Genomic DNA, 26264 nt, shown 5'->3' with positions numbered 1-26264 from the left:
AATGTCCCTGGGAACATGGCGGCAAGCGTCCGCGGCCGTCCTATCCGAAGTGTCCGATTGCGAGATAAACGATGTAAATATGATCGACTAGCACTGATAAATTATGACAAAATAAAAGTTGTTGTGGTGTTTCAATTACCGAGCTGATAATTTGCGTTCAGTACGTTTTTGTTGATCTCCTTTGACAGGTCGCAATGACAGTGGAGAGGAAAACGTACCGCTGGATCTCACTAGAGGTAACAACTAGCTAGCGGGTATAGCTAGTGGCTAGCCAGATGACTGCAGGACTGAAATCAGTACAATGATTTATTTGCAGGCCACTTGTGACAGACGGATGCTTTATTCGTTGGGAGTGGTAGTCAGTTAAACGCGTTCATACAAGAAGCGTCATGCTATTCATTAATTCCCAGTCCTTTCATAGCTAGTTCTGGTTAGCTTTACTAGCTAGATCTATGCGGGCAGCGTCGCACACCCACATTACTAGACTTTTTCAGGTCTGTGTAAACCACATCAGATACTGGTGGGTGGATTGTAATTCAACGTTACATTTGTATTATTTAGTAATAATTCAAGATTTTGAATATAAATGGTATGTGTTCCACGCAATGTATTAATGCCCACTACATTATTCTGGGGTAATGCTGACTGCTTGTTAACGCCAACCTTGTTGAATGAATTGTTTGGGTTTTGTCGAGATGTCTGCAACCGCTATCTTCGCTCGCTAAATCAACTAGCTAGTTGGCGCAGTACATGCACTTGTCACATTGAGACACTGATGGTGATTTGGTGATTTTGTGATTTTGAACTAGCCGTTAGCTTAAAAGCTAACGTTACAGAGAGCTTCACTATCAGAGCAACGCCCCTATCTTGTGTCAAATGCTGCATTCCGTTTGCACTGAGAAAAAATCCTTAATTTTAGTAATTTGCCATGATACCCACATTTTGTTGTATCATTATGCTTTCACCTCTTGGTTAGGCAATGAAATAACTTGGCAAGTCACTGAGACTTTGCATCCCGTCACACCAAGGAGGCTAACATAAAGAACACATTTGGAGTAACCCATGCAGGCAAACGCTTTGGCTATACTCAGGCTTGTACTAGACTAAGACGATCCATAAGATGCATTTGGTTTTCTAGTCAGGGCAAACATCATCTATATATGTTGCACGTTCTGGGACCACAACGTTAAGCCACGTTTTGTGAATACTGAATGATTTGACGCATGTTAAGATGACGAACCAGTTGTGTATCATGTTATTATGTAGCATAATTTGTTGTGCGAATGAAGTGTATACCACAAATGCAAGGATTATTCCTGCTTTATGTAAACAAGTCTTGTCTGTCTGACATTTTTTTTTATTATTCCAGTGCCCTCCGATATCATGCGTGAAATCCTTCAGAATGTAGCCAAGCCACATGGAGTCTCTAACATGCGGAAACTAGGCCATCTGAACAATTTCATTAAGGTAAGCCATCTGAGTTCCCCCGACATATGTCTTTTCCTGTGGTCCCATTGTACATGCTGGCTTCAGGTCAAGTTAGTTATATTTGTATAGCGCATTTAACATGCACACAGTGCAACCCAAAGCGCTCCACACATTAATACATAAGACAAAAGATGCGGACGGAGCGGCGTACCCGTGACACCAAGACATAAACAAACAAATGTAGGTATTTTCCTGTGATCCCGTTGTCCATGCTGATGGCTTGTGACAACCCATAATTTTTTAAATGTCGTCACTTCTAACTCTAGTACATATGGTGGGTAGTACACAAACCCTAGTCTAGGTTTACCAAGACTGCTGATTATGTCATGTAGAGTAGCAATCACTGGCATGCAAAGGTATCTATGCAATTAATTTTATGACCATCCTCAGAAAGGATTGCTTCTAGCAACGTGAATGGCACAGAATACAACTGCTAGCATTCGGTGCACAAACTACTATATCGCAAGCACTGTTGAACATATGTTATTTAGTTTAATTTGGTGAAGTTTCATTCATGTTTTTTACTTGGTCAAGGGCTGAAAGATTAATCAATTGTTTATTGAAATGGCAATTTCTACTAATGTAATCAGCACATTAAGAAGGCTGAAACCAATTGTACAGCTCGTGACTATCATTATTTGCGAGTATTTTGGATTTACCAGAAGTGACGTGCAAACAAAGGTATAATGCGAAACCTGTTGTGTCAAGCAGTTGTTACCTCCTGAAGCAGCACAATGAACTAGCAACTTGGAAATGCACCACAGGCTGGTATGATAAATGTATAGCAGCAAGCAAAAAGCAAAAAACAGCAAGAAGATGTATAGCAGCAGCAAGCAGCAAGCAAAAAACAGCAAGAAGAACTAGAGCTGGTCTTGCCCAATTAGACAAGATTATGCAAATTATTTCAGACTATTTCTGACTATGACTATATCAGATTCAAGGAATATATTATATGGGGAATATTTTACTGAAGTTTGACTTGCAATGCAGTTGCTATATCTGTCAGAAAAAAAAAATGTAATTAGATTTAAGTTTATTGCGGCATACAGTGTTGGGCAAGTTACTTCAAAAGCATAATGCATTATTTATTACTTGTTACTGTCATCTCAAAGTAATTTGTTACATTACAATATTACTGTCTTTGAATTGTAAGGCATTACACTACGTTTACATTACTTTCACCAAAATAACAGGAAATATGGATTTGCTGTTCTCAATAGATCTTCATGTGTTCAATGCAGCTCATTACACGGCAGTAGGTGATGTGGTACGGCATTACTGAGCTAGACTTAAGGCTTACAAAAGAACAATATAATGGTTGCAGTTATGGCTCATAGGACAATGTAGGCCCCAAAGGCCAAAGATCACTCACAACTTAATATAGTAAAATATAGCCATAGTGAAATTGTATTTGACTTTAAATGGTTCTCATCATTGCTGGTTGCCTTTCCTTCCACTTACAGTGGTGTAGACTTAATGCAAATAGTTTGAGAATAATGGCTACGATCTTTGTCTGTAAAAGCAACATTTTAGTTATTCTCACTGCTTGAAATGAGAAGTATAGATCTGTTGCATGAATGGCGGAGATAACTCAAATTCCCTTTCTACAGTCATCTAAACAAGGCAATCAAATTCCACCATAGATTACTTTAATTCTTGGATAATCTTCTCTGGTGCCAATTGAGCATTTCTCAATTTTGGATTAAAAAGCAAAGTAACGTCAGTTACTGAGAATTGTACCGAGTAAAATATTACTGAAATTGTATTGGTAATGCCTTACATTACTGCATTACAGCAAAAAGCAATGCATTACTGTAATTACATTACTTTTTAAATGCATTACTCCCAACACTGGCGGCATATGATAACATTTGAATTGAAACACACTTTTTATTGAGATGAGTATGTTGGACACATTGTGGCAGTGGTGCTTTTGTAATCCCAGATCTTCTGTAATTCTTCAACATTAGTTCTGGAGTTCAAAATAAGACCTGGAGCATATGAAAGTGTTCATACCCAACATCTGAAATTTATAGTGACCACTGACAATTTCATCAGGCCTTTTAAAATTGCAGTTTGCTTTAATCGAATAGCTTCCCATGTGTTTTGCCAAAAGATATGTTTTGTTTTTGCACGTGCCGTTTTCCTCTTCCATGTTTGTTGGTTCTAACTATACAGTATCTCACATTTCTCAGCACACAAGTTGCCAAACTCCCATTATTACACAGTATACACCACCGTTACCCAAAGTTCCCATGGAACTAGGAGATATGCGCAGCACTCAGCACTCTCTGACTCTAGTCCAGAGCCGGGCATGTGGAGCCTCTGGAACGGCCGAGTCATCTCTGTGCACCTGATTCCCCGGTTCCCACTCTGTCTGATGGGGAGGGCGCATTAGCCCGCATCCCCTTTTAAGGGGTCCTGCATGGAATGGGGTGACTAAATCCCCCCAGTGTCACATGTCCAGGCCACTCCCCCTAGCCTACTTTTTGCTCTGACATCAGCATTGATCCAAACAACACACAAGAGTACACAGGACTGGCACGAGGGGCTGAACTCTGTACCCCGCAAGTGCCCTGTTGCCACAACAAGTCCTCAAGCCATGTCTGAGGGAGCTTTTTAAAGCCCAAAAGCACATTTCACACAGACTTTATATTGCATTTTATGATGTTCTGTGCTAAGACACACAATGGAGTCTACTGACATGTGTTTCACACTGCGTCTCAGACATGAAACGCTCGAGGAGGAATACATAGATCAGAGAGTACTGGGTTTTTTCATGAAATAATGCTCTTTGTGTTCTTGTGACACTGATTTCTGCGTTGGTGTGCCCTTAGCTTCTCTGCAGCACTGGTCACTGTGTGAAGACATTGGGGTTTACATATGAAGAAATAATTATCTGGTGAGTTTTGTCTGTCTGCTATGGCAGTTTGTCAGATGAGTTATTCTTTATTTTTGTGTGGAACATGATGTCACCAGCATGGGTAAGATGTTCAAGGCCAGAGGTACCTTAAGCCCTGTGCTCTTCCTCCAATGCAAATTACTTTGGATTAAAAATAGTCGGCAGAGCCGTTTAGTCACTAATTGTGACCTAGATGTGCATTCGTTTTGTTTTGGAGAAGCTTAGTATAATGCGTCAGACCAAACAAAGTGGAAAGGTTGGGTTCACTGCTCATAGACCCAGCTAGATTACATACGTATAATGGAAGACATGAACATTTTTACCTCCTATTGGTATTTCCCCAAAAGGAGTTGCATTACAAAGCTCTTAAGGAACACCTTGTCTTTATAGAACCAAAATATTGAAAATATAAAAGCAATAAATGACAAACCAAAGTTGTTAAAAGCATCAATAGCTGTGTGAATACACGTCTATCTCATCTCTCTCTCTCTCTCTCTCTCTAGCCTGCGGCTGGCGCTCCTCAACGAGGCTAAGGAGGTGCGTGCGGCCGGCCTGCGGGCCCTGCGCTACCTCATGAGGGACAGCAGCGTGCTGCAGAGGATCCTCCGGCTGCAGGTGGACTACCTAATCTCCCGGTGAGCCCCAACAAGCTGGACCCTAGATGAAGGATTTTGTGAATGCTCATTACTGATTCCGTTCCGTTCATTCTCTTGGCTTATTTTTGCTCATTTCGCCCAGTTTCGTACGGTCAAGTCAAGTTTATTTATATAGCGCATTTCATACACAGAGGTCATTCAATGTGCTTTACATAAAACCAAACAATAATGACAAATAGATAGAAACAAATAGAAAAAAGAATAATTAGTAAACAACAACAAACAAAAAAACAAAGGCAAAACTAGTAAAAAAGTAATAAAAGAAAAGGCAAGGTAGAATAGAAGGGTCAGCTTGGTGTAGATTCGGTCGTTTTGGCAGAGCTTCGCGCACTCTGGTGAGGACCAGGGAGAAAGCATGTGAACGCCATCACATGGGAGCCATGGAGAATGTGTCAAACTAGATCATTGAGTTTGCAAATCTCATTAATGGTCGGCTAGTGCTTAAAATAGAGACAAGTGTCCTCTTTGATAATTCCTCAAAGTGCCACGGTGATGTTTTTCCCTTCCCTATCTCCTTTCCTATCAGTGCGCGTGCATCAACGTGAAATGTGCCCAGAGTTCTTCCTTCTTTTTTTGGCTTCTGTTGGATCCTTTTGTGCTAATGTATTTAGCCATTAAGCCAATAGACCTTATTTGAATATGGTATTGAATTTCAGTCGTTATATAATTATCATCACTGGATAGTACATTGTTGTCATGTTGCTAAATATGATTCAACTCAAGGTCATTTCTGATATCTCTATACAAACACCCTCTAGGTGCATCGATATCAAGCAGAGTAATGAGGTGGAAAGGACGCAAGCTCTGCGGCTGGTCAGGAAGGTAAGGCCCTGCCCACTCTCCTCTCCATGTGCCACTGAGATGACTCTGTTTGTGCTGTGAGTTGTTGTTATTGTGACGCTCTCCTTTTTTAAACAGAGAGCTCATGTATGAGGCGCCTTCGCTGGTTATGGTGACTGTATTTTACTGTAAGCCTATTTAGGCACAGCAGAATTCTCACAATGACAAGCCTCTCTTCCTGTTGCAGCCGAGCATGTCTCAATTAAAACTGGCCTCAGGCTGCTCTGGGGAGCAGCTAATTTTGCCCATTGTGCGTGTGCAGTACTGAGAGAGAGTGAGAATGTGTACATATGTGTGCGTGCCAACACATTCATATATAGCCTTGAAAGGACACAAGTCAGTTCACATTAAGGAATGGAATTTTCAGCTATATTTTGTATCATGACTCCAACTTTCCAACTCCACCCTGTGACCTCTCCTCCCCCCCGCCCTGCCCCGCCCCAACCCAACCCTCTCTGCCATAGATGATCACTGTGAATGCGCTGCTTTTCCCAAACTCCGTCACCAACTCCCTGATCGCCATTGGTAATGATGGTTTGCAGGAGCGAGACCCAATGGTGCGGGCCTGCATCGCCATCGTCTGTGAGCTGGGTTGGTATTCCCCCTAAAGGAGTTCCCTTATGAAGCTTTTAGGATCATACCGTGGCAAATCCGCAAGGCTATTGCTGCACAGCCTCAGATTTTGTTTAAACCTGGTCTATATCATTAATGGGTCCCAAAACAAAGGCCTGCAAAATATCTATGTTCAAATCCTATGTCTTCAATTTTTTTCTGCCCTGGCTATCTGGGAAGCAATGTTTGTGCATTAATATGACAAGTATTATTCATAGCCAGCCCAAACAGCTGGATGGGAAATAGAGATGTTCTCAGTGGAAGATATGACTAAACCATTAAAAGTTTGTGAAGCATGCTCACTGCTAGCATAATTCAGTATGCTAGCATGCATTCAAGATGTTAATGGTCAAACATGACACCCAAGATATGCATTTATAGAGTTAAAATCCAAGAAAATATTAAAAGATTGGAATTGAGCAAAAATATTTTACAGGTCTTCGTTTTGGGACCTAAACAAACCTTCATGTGGAAAATGTAAAAGCAATAAATGGTTCACAAAAGTTGTATAAATGTAAAAGCACCGACAGCTGTAGGAATATGTCCTCTAATGTTTTTGGTCTCATCTCCAAGTTGGAACATTTACTGCAGTGTCCCTTTGTTGTTTCATCTAAATACTTTTATAGTCAGTAGCACAAATGCGTCCAGTATTGGAATAGTGTCCCGTCTCTTCCACCCCTGTAGCCTTGAAGAACCCCGCGGTGGTCGCCCAGAGGGGCGGGCTGTGCACCATCCTGAAGAACGTCATCGATTGCCAGCTCAGCCGCATCAACGAGGCGCTCATCACCACTATCCTGCACCTCCTCAACCACCCCCACACGCGCCAGTACGTACGGTCCGATGTCGACCTGGAGGTAAGGCCCCGTTATTTAATGGCTCGATGGCACTTCTGTTAACCTTGAAACCACAGGTAGCCACACTCTCCTTGATGGTGGTTTGTTTGATAAATTATATGATCCAGTTTTGAGATTCTTCTGTGGATGTATTTGACACTCAGACTTGATTTAGTAAACAGTGACAAGAAATAAATACAGATCTTTATTTATTTTTGTTAATGGTCAAATTATCCTCTGTTTTCCAGCAAATCCTAGCACCTTATACAGACTTCCACTACAGGCACAATCCAGACACGACCGAAGCCCAGCTCAAGTGAGTTGTCTGTGGTATTGGTGGCACATCAGCAATAATGTTTGTTGCAAGTATTGAACACTGACCTATTTTTCTCCATGTTTGTGTTTGTAGAGAGGACAAACAAGCTCGTTTTTTAGCCAGTAAAATGGCCATCGTGGCAGCCTTCCGCTCCTGGTCAGGTGAGTTACACTCAATACTGCACTAATTAGCATGTCAGTCGGCTTTGGTGTCAGTTAAACTGTTGATGATATAGATGATGATGATGATGATGGTGATGAGCATGGGGATTTGTTTTAATTCAGTTTATGTTCAAGATGTTAACAATATGTTCTTGTGTGCAGGAATCATTAACCTTTGTAAATCTGGAAACTCTGGAATACAGTCTCTAATTGGTGTACTCTGTATACCAAATATGGAAGTAAGAGTAAGTAGGCCGGTCATATACTGAAACTCTGTATGTGATGTGCAATACAGTGTAACACATCTCTCTTGGTGACGAAGTGGTGTACATGTATCCTTATAGTTTTGTCTTTTGCCCCCTACAGAAAGGGTTGTTGGAGGTGTTGTATGAAATTTTTCGCCTTCCTGTCCCCATCGTGACAGACGAGTTTGAAGAAGCCCTCCACAGCATTGGTGAGAGATCCTGCCTACCAGTCTCCTAGCCCCCTACCAGACTCATCAACATTCAGTGCACTACTGAGCAGCCTTGTGTTTGGCCAGCAAAAGTCCTGATCACTTTTTCATCGGTCTCTCCTCACAGACCCCAGCAGGTTTCAGGACAGTTGGAGACTCTCGGATGGCTTTGTGGCGGCTGAGGCCAAGGTTGTTCTTCCTCATCGGGCCCGGTCCAGGTGAGGTCTCCTGCCCAAAAACAGACCGTTGATCATCTCCAAACCCACGGGGCAAGTTTAAAAACACATTTTGGTTTTGTGTTCTAGGCCTGACCTCATGGACAACTACCTAGCGTTGGTACTATCTGCTTTCATCACAAGTGGACTTCTGGAGGTATGTTATCCGTCTTCATAACGATGTTAATCAGAAGGACACATGAATGCTAATCTTGTGTTAACGAAAGTGGAACTAAATTTGTGGATCCGCCTTGTGATTCAGATCCTCTCCAAATTGTAATGGCTTCCTCCTTGGTGCATGCTACACCCTTCCACCACATTTCATGAAAGTTGGTGGAGATGGTTAGCCACTGCGTTGTATGTGCAGTGTCTTTAAAATACATACAGTAATTTCCTGTGTATTAGCCGCATTGTGTATAAGCCGCAGGACAGTGTTTTATGCAAGTTAAAAGAAACAAACCCATATTAATACCATATTAACAGCCCCCGTGTATTAACCTTATAGCTGAAGAAATTTTGCAAAATCAATGTATAAGCCACAGCTAATAGTTGGGAAATTCTGCCTGCCATTTTGCATTGCATTGTGGCAAAAATGATTTTGTACTTGTCAATTTAGCTAAAAGCAAGTTCTATCTATTTCCTTTTTTTTTTTTTTTTTGAAAGCAGTGTTGAGTACTGTGGGCTCATTGAAGTAACTGTGTTTCCTATGATAGGGTCTTGTGGAGGTCATCACCAGCAGTGACGACCAGATCGCTGTGCGATCCACCATCCTCCTTGGAGAACTTCTGCACATGGTAGAGTGTCATGTAACACCACTCAACACTCACCCCCACCAAAACCCCTCATCCCGTCTCTAACGTTGTTGAAGTGTTCCATTTAAGAAACAAGTGCTAACTTCACAGAAAAGTTTGGCTCTTTTTTTTTTTTAAGCGTGTTTCTTTTTTTGGGTGCTTGTGTTTCCCTTAGGCCAACACAATCCTCCCTCACACGCACAGCCATCACCTGCATTGTTTACCGACCCTTATCAACATGGCTGCCTCCTCTGAAATCGCCCAGGAAAAAAGACTGTGAGTCGCAGCTGACTGAGCACCAATATGGAACATTTCAAAAGACTGTTTTTTCTGTGTCGTTTAGATTATGGTTATTATACATGTCTGATCCTTTCTCTGTTTTTTTAGTGGTCTAGTTAGTGCCTTAGTAGTCTGACATGTCTAGCGCTGTGCTCCATCACTTGAGTCACAGCTGCAGACATTTTGCGTAACTCAAGCTATTTTCACCTCCGCAATGCAGAAGTTTATAATCTTCCAGCAGCTTAACTCATGCTTAACCTTTAGTGTATTTCTGTTTGCCCAGACGTGCCAGTGCAGCGGTGAACCACCTGAAGCGTTTCCATGAGAAGAAGAGGCGAGGCCCCCGGCCCCACAGCCTGTACCTGGACCAGATCATCCGCAAGGCCGCGGCTTCACCGCACCGCAGGGAGCAGCCTGTGCGCACGCACAAGGACATCTACGCTATTAAGGTGTGTGTGTGTGTGTGTGTGTGTGTGTGTGTGTGTGTGTGTGTGAGAAACAAAACAAAACACAATAAAGAAGGGAAGGGAGAAACTACTTATACTATGTGTTGTTGGTATTGTATGGAAATGTTAGCCTGGAGATTCCAGACCCTGGTAATCTAGAAAGTAGGGCTGTCAATCGATTAAAAAAATTAATCGAATTAATTACATACTCTGTGATTAATTAATGTAAATTATTCGCATATATAATTTTAAAATTTTTAATATTTTAGAAAATTATATTTTAAATATTTAAATTCAAATGAATCATTAAATAATCAGCATTAGTGACATTAAAGTTAAAAAACTCTTCTATTATTATTTTCACCATTCAAATAATGGCCATAATAATCTATGATATGACCTAATATGCTGAGGAAATCAATTCAAAAGTGCTTCGGGAAGACGCATTTCAGGCCACAGATATAACCTAGGGGACACAATGAAAATAAATTAACACTCTCCTGAATGTCAACACTATTTCTTTGGATTGATGTCCGACTTTAGAGCTGACAAACTCTGGTGACATTGCAGAGCGCTTTATTTTAATCAGCACTTTATTTTTATCAACATCAGGCTGTTTTTTAAAAGTAAATGTTCCAATCAATGATCTAGGCAGCACATTTTCTTCTCTCTCCTTCATTTTACAGTCTAATGGTTACTGACTAGAATGGCTTGGGATCAAAGGTCATACAGAATAGATTAATCTGCGTTATTTTTTTTAATCAGTTATTTTTTCTCAAATTAATTAATCAAAATTAATCAGTTATTTTGACAGCCCTACTAGAAAGATTAAGGGTCTGGCCACGAATAATGTAATGGCCCAACTCGAGGGGCGGCACCAAGCATACATTTGAAAATCTCACTGCACGCAATTGGATAACACAATGCGACCAATGTTTACGGACTGATTCCTGACTTCGACGCAATTGGATAACACTACGACTATCATCTGTTTAGCTCGCCTCTGGCCCGCCTATATCAGATACACCGATGTGATTGGCTCCCCGCGATACAAGTGGCAAAAGTAACATGCATCATTACTCATTCAATTAAAATTGTGCTCTTGCGAGAACTTTCTAGGGTATGGAAATGTATGGCATTGCTTATGATCTATTAAGTGGCTTATTTCCTTAGTGTTGTCTTTTGTCTTAATGTTCTCTTCAGATGTTCCTTTCATACAATAGCAAGTCTGCACAACACACATTTAATTCCATGCCCCCAACACTATTGAAGATTGTTTGTCACAAATTGGTTCTTACATGCCCCCGTGCCCCATGTCTTTCCAGGACAGTGAAGAAGCACTTATGATGAACTTGAGGGATAGTCAGATCCTCAACCACAAGCAGAACCTGGAGTGGAGCTGGGTCCTGATCTCCACTATACTGAAGGTGACACACAAATATGTCTGTGACATAATATAATATGATTAAACATGATTAACATGATTAAACAATGGAAGAAAAATCTTTAGTCCCCCCCCCCCCAGAGTTCCGTAATAAAAATTGTTTGTTTAATAGATTACTTTATTAATCAAAACTTTTGACCAAACCTTTGAAACCTTTTTCCCAGTGGCCAAGCACTAACCTCAAAAACAGCAAAGATGAACAAATGCACAGGTAAGCTTGACCCACCAACTCCCTGTTGAATAATGACAAATAGTTGTTGATGAACAGACCCTTAACACAGGAAACTCTAATTGACTGAGCCGCTGTCGCTCCTCTTTAGGTTTGTGCGGCGGCTGCTGTACTTCTATAAGCCCAGCAGCAAGCTGTACGCTGCCCTTGAGCTGGACCACAGTAAGGGCCGGCAGCTGACCGTGGTGGGCTGCCAGTTTGTCGAGTTTCTCATGGACTCTGAGGAGGTCAGTAGTCAGTACAAAGCAAATCCTCTCAGGCCAAGTGTTTGGTGTACCCAGAGCCATATAAAGGTACCTTTTTATGGCTCTGGGTGTACCGCCTGAAGAGAATGAAACCTTCTGTGTTTTGACCAAGTTGCTCTGATATGAACAGTCTCCATTAGTCTGGTCTCCTCTCGTATTTCAGTTTAGGCATCTCAACCAAGAATTTTATATTTATTTATTCAGGGTGGCCGCGGGTCCTTAAAAAGTATTAAATTGCCTTAAATTCAGATTGGATGGGTCTTAAATATTTTTTTTGGCATGTCACCGCGAAAATGCAGGCAATCTGTTCTGCCAGGTCGAATATTCTCGATGTGCGCTGCGTTGTCTATGGTTACAGTAGGTCAGAGCCCGTTTTTGCGCAGCTTTTAATGACGTGAAGTACTGTAGGCCTAACGGCAATATAGCCACTTAGGCCTACATCAGCGTTTCTCAAACTACAAGGATTGCTGGTCCGCGGAGCCTAATTATGCCCGGTCCTTCTGTCACTCGTCTGCTAATTTGCTGAGCAATTGATCAAGAAACCGCAGACCGACAGAAAACAAGAAAACAAACGTTTCGGCAATCAGGAAGAAATACTTGATAATTTGGTGTCATCAAACATAGTCATACAATTATGTGCGTGTATGAGCCTTCATTTAATACATACGTGTGCACGAGAAACTGAAACCAATCGATAACGTTGGTAAAGCAAAGCTCCGCTTCAACCCGTTGGGCAGCTAAGAGGTAACGACATTTAAACGAATGATTCTTGCAACGAGGTCAAATAATTGAAAACTAATTGTCATTTTACCATAGGCCTACTGTTCATTTTGAACAGACATCAGTGTGTGAACTTGGAAAGAGTACTGTATATTTCCACTTTTCCATCGTAAGTTTGGTCTTAAATTTCACTTAGAAGTGGTATTAAAAGGTCTTAAAAAGTCTTAAATTTCACTTGTTTATACCTGCAGACACCCTGCTATCACATTTCTCAGTTTGTTTCATGTGTAGATCTCTTCCACTGTTGCTTGGTAAGTTTGCTGATTGTCTTTATTGTGTCCATGTGTCCTCCTCAGGAAGGGCAGGCCTATCTGGAGGACCTGGTGAAGGATGTGGTGCAATGGCTCCCGTCCACCTCGGGGGCGAAGCCCGAACGCAGTCTCCAGAGCAACGGCCTGCTCAACACCCTCAGCCAGCACTACTTCCTGTTCCTGGGCACGCTGTCGTCCCAGCCGTACGGCGTCAAGGTCCTGGAGAAGTGCAGCGTCTTCCAGTGGTGAGCGCCCGTATCTTACCCAGAATCCAAAGCAGCAGCCTTTGTTTGTGCTGTTGAAGCCATGCGTGGGTTATTGTGATGCCTCTTGTTGGAAGTGATTCTAATGGCCCTTTGTTCCCTGGTGACCCCCAGCCTGCTGAACATGTGCTCCATGAAGAACCAGGACGCCATGCTGAAGCTCACCGTGGCGTCGCTGGACTACAGTCGGGAAGGCCTCCCACGGGTCATTCTCTCAAAGGTTCTCACGGCAGCCACAGATGTAAGAACTGAATAAGCACTCAGAACCGTAGTCTAAGGCAGCATTTTTTCCACTTCGGTTGCAATGTCCCCATGTCAACCTGCTTCTGAGTGACAAACTGTGTTTTTCTCTCTCTCTCTTTCTCTCTCTCTCTCTCTCTCTCTCTCTCTATCTTTCGCTTTCTCTATTTCTTTCATACTCTCTTTTTCTTTCTCTTTCTTTTTCTCTACTTCTCTCTCTTTTTCTTTCTCTATTTCTCTCTCTCTCTCTATCCTCTCCCCCTCTCGCCCTATCCTCTCCTCCAGACCTGCCGCATGTACGCCACCAAGCACCTTCGGGTGCTGCTGCGGGCCAACGTGGAGTTCTTCAGCAACTGGGGCATGGAGCTTCTGGTGACCCAGCTGCACGACCACAACAAGGCCATCTCCATGGAGGCACTAGACATACTGGACGAGGCCTGCGAGGACAAGGTGAGCGTGGGAATGAATGACCATTGCCCTCAAGGTCACCTCAAGGATAAATGGAGAACTGAGAGGGCAGCTAGGAGTTGATGCAGCAAGACCGTGTGACCTCTGTTTTCCATCTGTGGCATGACAATGAGAAGCTGATGAGAGGCTCAGTTCTCAGGCTGTCCGAGTGCCAGCTAAATGCAACCCATTAGTTCCGAATTCTATTTAGTCATGAAGTGCTTTTGTTTAAAGAGATACAGAGGACAGTTAACCCATTGAGCTAGATACTATTCTGCTTATTGTAAATGTAATGTAATTGAACTTGTAACTGACCTAACAATGACCTTAGCTTGAGTTTCTGGAAGACATGGGAATGCTTTTGCTTGTCCTTATGGTGTCATATTCCCTGTGCTGACTAATGCTGATTTAAATGCTTTCAAGGCTAATCTGCACACACTTATCCAAATGAAGCCAGCACTTTCTCACCTTGGAGACAAAGGAATCCTATTACTGTTAAGGTGAGTGGACACTGAAGGGCAGGAAACCCTCATCACACATCATTGTAGCTATGTTTATGTATTTGGGGTTATTATCAAAGTCAATAATGCAACTCATAATCAAAATCAATCTACATAGAAACAGCAGTAAGATCCATCTGTAAAAGCAGTGAGATCATGATTTGAGAGAGTCATGCGTTTCAACAGCACCCTCTCCTTTGTTTTTTTTGTCCTTCAAGATTCCTGTCGATACCCAAGGGATTTTCCTACCTTAACGAGAGGGGTTATGTTTCCAAACAGTTGGAGAGATGGCAGAGAGTAAGTCATTGATACTAGTGGCCACTATTTCATCATTGGGAATGTGTGACCGTTACTGTATTTCAGTGGCTGACTTTAGAAGACATCATTGTGCTTTGAAAGTAGTGTGATCTATTTTCTCTGCTGCAGGAATATAACCTGAAGTATGTGGACCTGATCGAAGAGCAACTGAACGAAGCACTCACAACGTACCGCAAGCCTGTAGATGGGGATAACTATGTGCGACGTAGCAACCAAAGGTCAGAGCGATGACCCCCTGAGCAGCTGCTCTTGGCTTACTTGCTCAGCTGCATAATTTGATTTTGATTTGCATGTGAACCATAACTGTTTGCTTTTGACAGGTTACAAAGACCAAATGTATATATTCCTGTGCACCTGTATGGCCAGCTTGTGCATGATAAGACTGGCTGCCACCTTATCGAAGCTCAGGTAAAAGCATTTCTCTTTTATATGGCTTTAAAAATAAATTCCATAATATTATATTATGGATATGATTGATGGATGCATATTTTTTAATGTAGTGTTGTACACTAATGTATGATATAATAGCATATTAATGATGTTCTTGTACTGTATACTATACTTTACTCATATATTATATATTACATTGCACCATATTTCCATTGTTAAGGATTTGTGTGTTTTGCGCTGTGCTGTTCTCTAGAATGTTGTTCCTGACCTGAGTTACACTGTGCGCTCTCCGGTGCTGGACAAGTGGGAGGGCATCAAACAGCTCAAGGCAGCGCTGTGGGCTTTGGTGAGTTCCAACTTTTTTTTTAGTTGAAATTATTTATAGACATATAATTAAAGTAAATCATATGTCAAATACATGCTTCACATTGCTTTTTATTTATCTATGTTATATATTCTTTTCAGTATGTTTAAGTGTCAAAATGTGTGGTCTTTTAGGCTTATTCAACATACATTATGTTGAATGATTTAATGTTTAAAATGTCTTTCCTCTGCAGGGTAACATTGGTTCCTCAAATTGGGGTCTGAATCTTCTTCAAGAGGAGGGTGTGATTCCAGACATTGTAGCTCTGGCGCAGCACTGTGAGGTCTTATCCATCCGAGGGTAAGTAGCATCCTCTCTTCCTGAGCCTGGCCTTGTGTGCTGCGGGATTTTCCTTTTTGTAGGATTATTAAAAGATAATCTTCAGCCTTAACCATTCGTCCTGTTCTCTGTCTGTCTGTCTGCCTGCCTGCCTATCTCTCTGTCTGTTTGTCTCTCTGTCTGTCTGTCTCTCTGCCTGCCTGTCTGTCTGTCTCTCTCTCTGTCTGTCTCTCTGTCTGTTTGTCTGTCTCTCTGTCTGTTTGTCTGTCTGTCTGTCTGTTTGTCTGTCTCTCTGCCTGCCTGCTTGTCTGTCTGTCTGTCTGTCTGTCTGTCTGTCTGTCTGTCTGTCTGTTTGTCTGTCTCTCTGCCTGCCTGCTTCTCTGTCTGTCTGTCTGTCTCTCTCTCTGTCTGTTTGTCTGTCTGTCTGTCTGTTTGTCTGTCTGTCTGTCTCTGTTTGTCTGTCTCTCTGCCTGCCTGCTTCTCTGTCTGTCTGTCTGTCTTTCTCTGCCTGCTTGTCTGTCTGTCTGTCTGTCTGTCTGCCTGCCTGTCTGTCTGTCCATCTGTCCATCTATCGTTCTCTCCGTGCAGGACGTGTCTGTACGTGCTGGGGCTGATCAGTAAGACGAAGCAGGGCTGTGACGTGCTGAAACAGCAGGGCTGGGACGCGGTGCGGCACAGCCGCCGGCAGGCCTGGCCAATAGCCCCGGACGAGGTGGAGCAGCCGCTGGCCACCGAGCTGTCGTCGGTCCCCAGCACGCTCAGCCTCAACTCTGAGTCCACCAGCTCCCGGCACAACAGCGAGAGCGAGTCACAGCCCAGTGAGTGCCCACAAACAGTGGACAATGGTCACGTACAATGTCTGAGACAGTCTTTGTCTACATTTATATGTCTCTGTCCATTACCTGCTTCTGATCATTTCTCAATGTCGTTAAGTCAGCTAGCTGTTTTGGATGGCACAAAAACACAGGATAGATACATAGACATTTTATTCAAATTCATTTGTCCAGTAGCTCACACAATTTGTATTAGCAGAAAGTTAGCAAAAGAGGGATATTGGGCATTATGGTCAAATTCACCATAAATAGATAGTGCTTTTACTTTGTGCATTTAAGCGTATCCCTACTTAGTGGAGAGGAGATGACTCCCTGCCTGTTGTCCCGTAGGTCTTTTCTACCTGGAGGATGACCGGTGCGACGGCCTGACGTTCGCCGAGGAGCACTCCCAGCACGTGCGCTCCAAGCCCAAAGACCGCAGCCGCTTCACCCTGCTGGGCTCCAGCCGCCTCATGCCCCGCGGCTTCCTCACCTCGCTCTCGCTGGCCGGCAGGAAGCCGCGCAGCACCAGCGACCCCAAGAGCCTCAGCGGCCGACACCACGAGGAGCAGATGGCCGGTGGCGGTGGCGGCCGGCGAGTCCGCACCGTCACCGAGCCTTCCTCGCTCTCCTACAGCCCCTCGTCCGAAGTGTTCTTCAACGGGGGCAGCCACCCACCGCGCAGCCCCACTGTCAGCCTGGAGACGTCGTTCCTGGGCAACCGCGTGGTGGGGACGGCAACGGCCCAGTCTGGAGGCGGCGGCGGCGGTGGTGGTGGTGGTGGTGGTGGTGGTGTTGGAGGGAGCAGCTCCAGCGTCTGTGAGATCGAGGTGTCTCTGCCCAAGAGCACCGGGGCCGGGCCTGGTCCGGGGGCCGAGGCAGCCGCCGCGGCGGCAGTGGGGGGCAGCGGCGAGAGGGACCCGAGCGCTGTCCAGCAGCGGGAGCGCCTGGCCTCAAGCGACGGGCCGTCCTGCCTGACCTCGGGCGGCCCCACCTTCAAGAGCCGCAGCCAGAGCTTCAACACGGACACCACCACCAGCGGCATCAGCTCCATGAGCTCCAGCCCTTCCCGCGAGACGGCTGGGGGCACCGCCGCCACCACCCCGACCCCCGTCACCCCCGGCGCCACGGGCTCCTCCGTCACGGACTCCACCGCCTCCTCCTCCGCCTCCACCACAGTGGAGGCCACCAACGACACCGACTGCGCCAGCCTGGACACGGTGGCCGGCGGCAAGCCGGTCAAGACGGTGGGCTCGCTCACCCCCCCGCCCCAATCCAACCACATGCCGCTGTCCAAGGCCAGCTCGGTGTCACTGGTGCCGCCGGGCTCGGCCCACACGCTTCCCCGCCGGGCACAGTCGCTCAAGTCGCCCTCGGTGGCGGCCGTCAGGGGCCTGATGGACTATAGCTACATCTACACGAGCCCGCGCGACGCGCTGGGCTACGCCACGCTCAAGCGGCTGCAGCAGCAGCGCATCCACCCCTCACTCTCCCACAGCGAGGCGCTCGCCTCGCCCGCTAAAGACGTGCTCTTCACCGACGCCATCACCATGAAGACGGGCAGCCTGGACTCCAGACTCACCTCACGCAGGTAAGGATGGAGGCAGCTGGACTGGCAGCACAGAGGTGTGCAAATCTGCATGGAATCCTGAGTGGAATCGTGGGAAGTTATTTTCACTGACCGCAAGTTTGAAAGGCATTGCATTGCGACAGTTGCATTCTTGCTACAGATTGAGTTATAATGAATATTAACGGTTGCTTAAGTTTAATTTGCCGTTGACATGTTTACTTTCTGTCTCTCTTTCTGAAGTTTCCATAGGTCTTGTCTTGTCTTTGTAATGATTGTAGTTGACCAGCATGAGGTAGATGGTAGCTTGTTGTTCTTACTGACCTGCGACAATGACGCAATTTACTCTCATTTCAAAAGGGACAGCCCTCCAGTCATTGAGAGCGTGAGGAATGCATCTGCAATATATGTTATTGTTTCTCAGTGCCTTCCCTGAATCAGTTGAAATCAGTCTAACTCTTGACTTTTGTGGTAGACCCTAGTTCTAGGACGTGTTCATCTGTGGCCTTGTATTTGCTGGTTCTCCAGGTACTACCACACGCTGCACTACTCGCTCCAGCACTCGCTGCAGCAGTCGTTCCACTACTCACACCACTTCTCTCTCCACCACTCGTTCCACAACACGCTCCACAACCCGCTCCACCACCTGCACCAACACCACCACCCACACCTCCACTACCACCCGCACCTCCACCACCACCACCCACCACTCCTCCACCCGCAACACCACCTGCCCCCGCAACACACAAAGCGCCACAGCTGCTCGGGCTACATCCCCACGGGCTACCAGCGCAGGGTGTCCCGCCACCTGCTCCCACGGTGCGTGTTCATCGCCTCTTTGGTCTCCTCCCGTAGGCTAGGCGCTAACGCACCCAGTAGAGACCAGCTAGAAGAGCTCTGTAGACGCGCTCTTCCAGGGCTTTAATCGCACTGCTGTAATCTGCTGCTTCTTCAGGTACTCGTCCCATGAAAAGCGCCACAGCTGCTCAGGCTACTTACCTGTGGGGGGCAACCGCAGGGTGTCCGACACCTTTCTCCCACGGTGGGTTGATGCCTCCTCCCTGCCCCTGTAGAGGATTGTAAGCCCACCGCTTAGCAGCGTCGTGCGGATATTTTGTGGAAGTACTACAGAACGTCCAGTGCCACAGTTCCCTTCCTTAGACACCACGTACAGTGTCGTGCCTCTCCCTCAGACTGAGCTACGCCCTTAGACTAGCTAATAGTACAGCCTAGTTTGGTGCTGCTTGATGATTGTGTTTGTCACTTTTTTGATGGGTGTAGTCTTTCTAGTGAGATGCTGTTTAATTATGTAGTTTTTCAAGTTTGATTAGTAAGGTCTAGTCTGTCGATGACTTGGTAAGTATGACCATGATCATTCCAGGCAACTCATTTGGTGTTTGTGTATTAGGAATAATAGCTCCTCTTTTTTTAAAGCTTTGTGGTGTATTTTGAGTTGAGATGCAGTGCCATGTCTTTGGTAGTCGTTTATTCTGTTTTCTTCTGTGTTCTGTTGGTCACAGTGTTGGACTAGCTTCCCCCATCAGCCCAGCCCTGAGGCAGACTTGTACAAATCCGGCTTCAGAAAGTAAAAGTCCTCCCATGTATTGCTTCTGCAGTGTGCACTTACCACAGGCGATTTCACAAATCTGCAGCTGATCTACCCATAGATATTAGAAAGCTAGATACCGCATTGGGCCCCAGAGTGTACAGAAATGCCGCCGCCATCTTGGTGGGGGCAACAATCACTGGAGGCCAATGGAGACACAGGTGACTCTGATTGGAAATCAGACAGGTGTCTCTGATTGGAAATCAGACAGGTGTCTCTGATTGCCGGCAAGTGTTGCCCATAGATAGAGAGTAAAGGCATTGCCCCTAGCAATATGGCGGCCACGTTGACGTATGCCACCTAATAGAACTCAACGGACAATGCGGCATCTAGCTTTCTAATATCTATGGATCTACCTGCCTGTGGAGATGTGTTGATGTAAATCAGCTGATTTTGTGAATGGTTGAAACAAATATGTTACAGGACCGGGATTTACTTCCTGAAGCCCGACTTGTACACCTCTGCCCTGAGCTCCAGTGTGTGCTGCTCCTCACCGTCTGTGTGTGTGTGTCTGACGTTCTCCAGGTTCCTCAAGGCTCTGAGCTTCGCCTCCCTGGACAAGGAGGACCTCCTGAGCCCCATCAACCACGCCACGCTGCAGCGCTCCTCCTCCGTGCGCTCCATGGTGTCCAGCGCCACCTACGGCTGCTCCGACGACTACGTAGGCCTGGCGCTGCCCGTGGACATCAACGACATTTTCCAGGTAACGTCCAATCCGCAGGGGGAACATGACCGCGTGGGTTTTACCATGTCTACAACCAGATGTGGCATGGAGCCAGGTAGACTGATGCATGCTAGTTCTGGAGACATCCAGTATTTTTCATAATTCTACTACTAATCCTACCATGGTTGATTTGGGACACACAGCTCAGATTACCTGCTTTCCTGGCTGTGTTTCAGCATTGCTTTTATCTACTCTGCAATATATTTACGGTCTCAGCCTTAAGAGGCTTACAACAATTCATCACTGGCAGGTGAAAGGGATTCAGTTTCATTTTATGATGTGCTTGTGTTTCCTTTTTTGCAGATTAAAGAGACCTCATACTTCCAGAAACGAACAAGTCCAACGGCTGGGGAGAAAGTGGCTAAATTCTTTGGGGAGTCAGATGGTAATGCTTTTAAACAATCTAATTTTTCATTTTTCCATACATAATAAAAATGTGAGCTAACATAATTGGAATGGAAGATAAATAACAAGCACTTGACCTTCTTCCCTATCAGGCTTCGTCTCTGGCCCTGCCCTGAAGACGCAGTTCAGCATCACCGAGCTGCTGGCCAGACAGGACAGCACAGGCCAGCAGGGGGAGCCAGAGACCGGGGGAGGCCCTGAGGAGACAGGCCTGCAGGAGCACAGCGAGGACAACTGCCTCTACTGCGTGGGCCTGGTGGTGCTGGGCTGCAACGCCGGCAGCAACCACCTCAACTCCACACACAACCGCAACGGTGAGTCGAGTTTATTTATAGAGCGCATTTCATACACAGAGGTCATTCAATTTGCTTTACATAAACAAAAGCAAACAGTAATAACAAATGAAAGCATAGAAGGGCAATAGTCAAAGAGAAGTAATGAAAATGTCATACGACTATACGACCAATGTTTACTGACTGATTCCGGACTTCAACGCAATTGGATAACACTACGACTTCCATCTGTTTACCTCGCCTTTGGCCCACCTATATCAGATACACCGATGTGATTGGCTCCCCGCGATACAAGTGGCAAAAGTAACGTGCAACATTAATTATTGCCAGAGTGTCTCGCAGAGACAATTCAAATTGGGCTCTTGCAAGAACTCTGGATTTAGATGGTCAATAGTCAAAGTCCACATCATCGGGGAAGGGTCGCGCTGAGAGGCTTTGTGAAGGAGATGAATGAGAATTAGTTTGATACATGGAGTGCTTTTGATTTGCTTTTATTTTGATTCCACTGATGAGGACGCTGCGCATCTCTTCAGGCAGTTTTTTTTTTTTAACTGTAGGAGATTGTTTTAAATATATTACCTGTATTACCTAAGCTGATGAAGGTCTGTGAGCCAAAATGTTGTTCATAATAAATGTTAATATTGCAAGTGAACCAGACATCAGGAGTTTCTCAGTTAGGTCTATTTTGTCTCATTCTCCCATCAGAAGGCAGTGACAACCAGTACCCTCCATGGGTTGGGTCAACCAGCCACAACCACCTGGAGGTGGTGCCCCAGTCCAAGTACTCGGGCGTGTCAGGCTGCAGTGACGCGGTGTCCAGCGGCTCGGTCAACAGTAGCACCCCCAGCACAGTCCTCGTCCTGGGTAAGAGGGGCTTCAGTTTCCATATTTGAGGAGTTATTTATTTATTTATTTATTTATTTATTTATTTATTTTTTCAGATTTTATTTGATTCATTGGTTAGGTTGAACTTTGGCTATGTCTGCAGTGGTTGGAGGGGGAAAAAAGCTTGCTTGATTCTGACGGGCCCAAACATTGACATCAGCTAAAAGCTCGTATGCCCACTAGGGGGTGTCTGCACTTGCAATCAGTTCCTAAAATGACATGACATTTTTTTTTGTATTTCTGGAAGGTTATCGCCACATCTCTGCCCATCTGGGCCATCTGTCTTGTCATATTCAAACCATCTGAACTTGTGTAATCATCTAAACTTAAGTAATCAATGCTGGACATGGGGGCAAAGGCCCATACTTGCATGTTCATGTGATCAGCTCATGGTCTGCAAAATAAGCGTGATGTACAATGTACAAATGTAAAAATGGGTTGCACTCTGTGCATACAAAAATGTGCTATATAAATAAAAGTGACTTGACCTAATAATGACCTCTTCTTTCACCTTTGTGCCCCATTAGGTTGCAAGACCATGTCTGAGGACAGCCCGGCATCCAGAGTGCTCCTCAGGAAGGAGGTGCTGCGGTTGGTGGTCAACCTCAGCTCTTCCGTTGGCACCAAGGGCCATGAAACAGGCCTCCTCACGTAAGCCAGAAAGAGTGTGTGCGTGCGTTTGTGTGTGTGTGTGCCTAAAAGGTAGAATTGTGCTTTCGCTCCATGATTTTGAGTTCTAGAGTGTGACTAATACCATCACCCCCACCTTTTAACCAGAGGTCTATCTCTTCTGCCCTCTCCGCAGGATAAAAGAGAAGTTCCCCCACGCATTTGATGACATCTGCCTGTACTCGGAGGTGTCCTACCTGCTGGCCCACTGCATGTTCCGACTGCCCTCCCGCCGCTTCATCCAGGAGCTTTTCCAGGACGTGCAGTTCAGCCCCGTAAGTCTCTGTCCCCTCCTCCACTGAATTTCTCTTCTTAGTGTTCTCACAATAAACCAGAAACGATATCTGACCCTACTACTGAATGCAAGTAGAAAGTCATTTGAACACACATCATGGATATTTTTCTGTCCTCAGCGTTTCTAGAGGGGTTTCATTCAGTTTATTCAGCTTAGTGCAGTTGTTGTTGCATCTGTTTGTTCATTTTCCTCTCTTCCCCTCTTTTTTTTTTCAAAAAGATGTATGATGAAGCTGACACCATCTTGTCAATGCCACCAAAGAAGGAGGAAGGAGAGTTTGCTGCTGTGTCCTGATCCTCCCGTAGAAGCGTAGCCACACCCCCACCTCCCTCCACACACACACACACACACACACACACACACACACACACAAAGGAAGCCAGAAAGAGTGCATAGAGAGAGAAGCTGGAGGACAGGAGCGAGTTGATGGGAAGAGGACAGACGAGTATGCTGGTGGAGGAAGAAGGGATATGGAGGAGTGAGATGGAAAGATGGAGAGAAGTACGTATCTCTCACTCTGTGTGCGGCATGGAGGAGGAGTGGAGGAGGGCATGGATCATGGCTGCAGTCAGAAACACAGGAAAACCCAAACCACAACAGCAAATCAGACAAAACTTAGTGTTCTTTTCGGTTGCTGTCAAAACAAAAATAGACGTTTACCAAATATTATGGCTGGAGCCAGTTGAGCAACGAACACAAATTCAAATGACTAACTGTAAACCTGAACAAACCAATACAGCATTACTGCGACAGTAAAGAACAGGTTTTTTTTTTTGTAAATTCTACCTGCAATGATGAAGGACAACATTCTCAAAAGGATCCGAATATCGACACGGTTGCTAAAGAACTTCAAGCCTGTCAGTATTCTCTTAACACTACAGAAAACTAGAGGTGTCCTCAACTGGAACAAGCATTACAGGACAGGGTCCCCCTCAGTTTCATGACAAACAATCATATGACGACTTGATGGATTTTATCTTTCAAAACCTTCAGTCAAAGGACTGAAATCACACAACAGCAGCTGTTGTTTTATCTTATTTATTGTGTATTTTTTTCACAGTTTATGGTGCAGTTTTTTAATTATTACAACCTTCAAAACATCGAGCATCCATCATGTTTTGCCACTGTTCCTCAATGGGACACTCTTTAGCCATGTCATTTCTCTTTCTAATTCCTTCTTTTTTTCTGGAGAGAGCTGTTTATTATTATTATTATTATTATTATTATTATTATTTCAGTTTCAGCTGTAGGCGTTGGTACTTTCTTCAGTTTGGAGCTTCCTAGAAGGCAAGTTTTTTTTGTCATCATGCATAACCCAGCTGCATTTCACCCACTAAATGTTCAACCAGTCAAAGGAAGACGCATGTCCCTGGCTATGCGCTGTGTGCTGTTAGACCTGTTAGAGCAAACAGACCCTGTCCCTGCAGCATGTTTGAGCCCAAGAGGTGAGAAAAGGTATTTTGCACATGGGCATATGAACTAGCAATATGACATTGAGACAGAAGAAAAAGCTGAAAGGATTTATTTTTTTTGTCCCTTGCTTTTTCTTGCTTCTGTATGCCAACAACAGGAATAAATCGAAGAGTTGAGGAGAGATAGATCCTGTAAGAAGTTTTTTTTTTTAATTCTTTTTTTTCTTGCGAAGACATGTCATTCCACCAGAGCAAGTCAATGCAAGGGGTCCTTTATTTTGAAAATATAAATAAATACTATTTGCTAAAATACTACGTAGGACCTACTACGTACATCACTGAAGGGACATCATATCTTCTTTCTTCTCCAAGATTCGGCAAAAATCAAATGGTTGCCATGTCATCCTCTATAATCCTGAAGCCAAATAAGTATGGTTACTGTGGTTTTAATATATACTGTTGTCTGTGAGATCATCACTAGTGTACCTCTTCCCTACGCCTCAGATCCAAGGGGCTGTATGTCAGACCTGAACTAACTCCTTACTCCATACAAACAATGAAAAACAGTTGAAAACATGTTTTTGTTTTCTGACCAACTCATGATGTAACTTGTGCAGCGTGTGTGTGCAGAATTAGACCATGTATTGAACAACCCTATGTTGACTTCACTGTTTCCTTGCACAACTGCTCTGACACTTTTGTTTTGCATTCACTCTCTCAGATGTTTACAATAGTCTTAACTTTCTATTTAAGAAATATCAACACAGCAAGGAGCTCCTTTTATGCCTGGTCACTTTATTAATCAACAAGGTCGGTTGTGTACTTTCTGAAGAACCATTCTATATCCAGAATTTGTCAGATCTTTTATTTATAATTAAGTAAATCTTCTTTAAAGCACTGGTAACATAAAGAGTTGTAATGTTAGTATATGTGCAGACTACAACAGACATACAATACATTTCTCCTTGCAGCATCTTTCATACAGCATACTATCAGCATTGTATACTAAGCTTTTCAAGGAACATGCATGACAAACTACACTCACTGTTATCCATTGCTCTGTCAACCGTACACGTCTAAATCCGCTTTTCCCCAGATTTCAACATTAGCGTATTTCATGAAAGGTGGAAATAATTGTGTAAGAGTACAAGTAAGATGCCTAGGGTGGAGTTTGTGGGGGGCAATTGAACTTCCTCCCTCCCTCCCTCCGCCCTGTTTCTTGTCATTGTTTTTGTTTAATATGCTGCTACTTGTCTGGATTTGTAGAGATTACTTGCGGATCACTTAAATCTTTTGACTGAGTTGATCAATGTTGTGTATGTGTACCAGAGGTGAGTGAATGAGAGAGCGAGAGAGAGAGCGAGCGAGAAAGAGACCAGAAAAGACAGAATATTTATATTTTTCCTTAAGATAATATTGCAAGTATAATTTAAAATACTTTTTTCTTGTTTTGGGTTTTTCCCCATTTTTCCTTTTTGGCCGAATTTGTGACTCCCTTGTATAATGTGTACAGTATGTTTTAGGTGCTGTTGACCTTGACAAACATACAATCAAAGGGATATATTATTAAAAAAGGAAAAAAAAAACAATGGCGAATGGTTTGAATTATTTCCAAAAAAACTGGTCTTGAGTATATGTAGTAATAGTAGTAATAATAATAGTTTAAATATATATCGCCTTTTAGGATACCCAAAGTCTCTTGACAAATAAAAGGATGGGTAGGGAATGGGGGGTCAGAGGCCAAAGGCCTCAGAGAACAGGTGAACACACCTAGGGAGGGGGCAGTGTGTATATGGTGGGGTAGCTTGTTCCATAGACTGGGGGCAGCAGCACAGAAGGCTCTGTCCCCAAAG

At 44.3% G+C, this 26264-nt stretch overlaps 1 protein-coding gene across 1 annotated transcript; it reads left to right on the top strand.

The window, feature by feature from the left end:
- Positions 1 to 25388, top strand: rictora (RPTOR independent companion of MTOR, complex 2 a). The gene is made up of 39 exons (XM_076270739.1): positions 1 to 73; positions 189 to 236; positions 1370 to 1467; positions 4326 to 4390; positions 4894 to 5025; positions 5805 to 5868; positions 6351 to 6477; positions 7183 to 7352; positions 7580 to 7647; positions 7741 to 7808; positions 7971 to 8053; positions 8175 to 8262; positions 8390 to 8480; positions 8568 to 8634; positions 9191 to 9271; positions 9444 to 9544; positions 9831 to 9996; positions 11319 to 11420; positions 11602 to 11648; positions 11758 to 11893; positions 12988 to 13187; positions 13320 to 13446; positions 13731 to 13895; positions 14316 to 14392; positions 14611 to 14689; positions 14819 to 14928; positions 15031 to 15118; positions 15354 to 15446; positions 15658 to 15764; positions 16332 to 16561; positions 16907 to 17280; positions 17434 to 18146; positions 20254 to 20431; positions 20756 to 20837; positions 20950 to 21171; positions 21856 to 22014; positions 22563 to 22686; positions 22841 to 22979; positions 23219 to 25388. The coding sequence occupies exons 1-39, from the start codon at positions 16 to 18 to the stop codon at positions 23291 to 23293; spliced, it is 5202 nt and encodes a 1733-aa protein (XP_076126854.1). The 5' UTR covers positions 1 to 15; the 3' UTR covers positions 23294 to 25388.
- Positions 25389 to 26264: the final 876 nt, after the last annotated feature.

This window comes from Alosa pseudoharengus, unplaced genomic scaffold (assembly GCF_046254945.1).
Source record: "Alosa pseudoharengus isolate Yale_2024_CS ecotype anadromous, Long Island Sound unplaced genomic scaffold, YU_APseudo_1.1 YU_APseudo_1.1_scf_6, whole genome shotgun sequence".
NCBI lineage: Eukaryota > Metazoa > Chordata > Actinopteri > Clupeiformes > Clupeidae > Alosa > Alosa pseudoharengus.
This window is presented reverse-complemented; position numbering and strand designations above follow the sequence as displayed.

Excerpts from the sequence above, each read along its gene's own strand:
- rictora (XM_076270739.1), top strand. The coding sequence starts at position 16 with ATGGCGGCAAGCGTCCGCGGCCGTCCTATCCGAAGTGTCCGATTGCGA. Across the intron at positions 74-188 it reads CCGATTGCGAGATAAACGAT|GTCGCAATGACAGTGGAGAG; the intron begins GTAAATATGATC and ends CTCCTTTGACAG. Across the intron at positions 8,635-9,190 it reads TCACAAGTGGACTTCTGGAG|GGTCTTGTGGAGGTCATCAC; the intron begins GTATGTTATCCG and ends TTCCTATGATAG.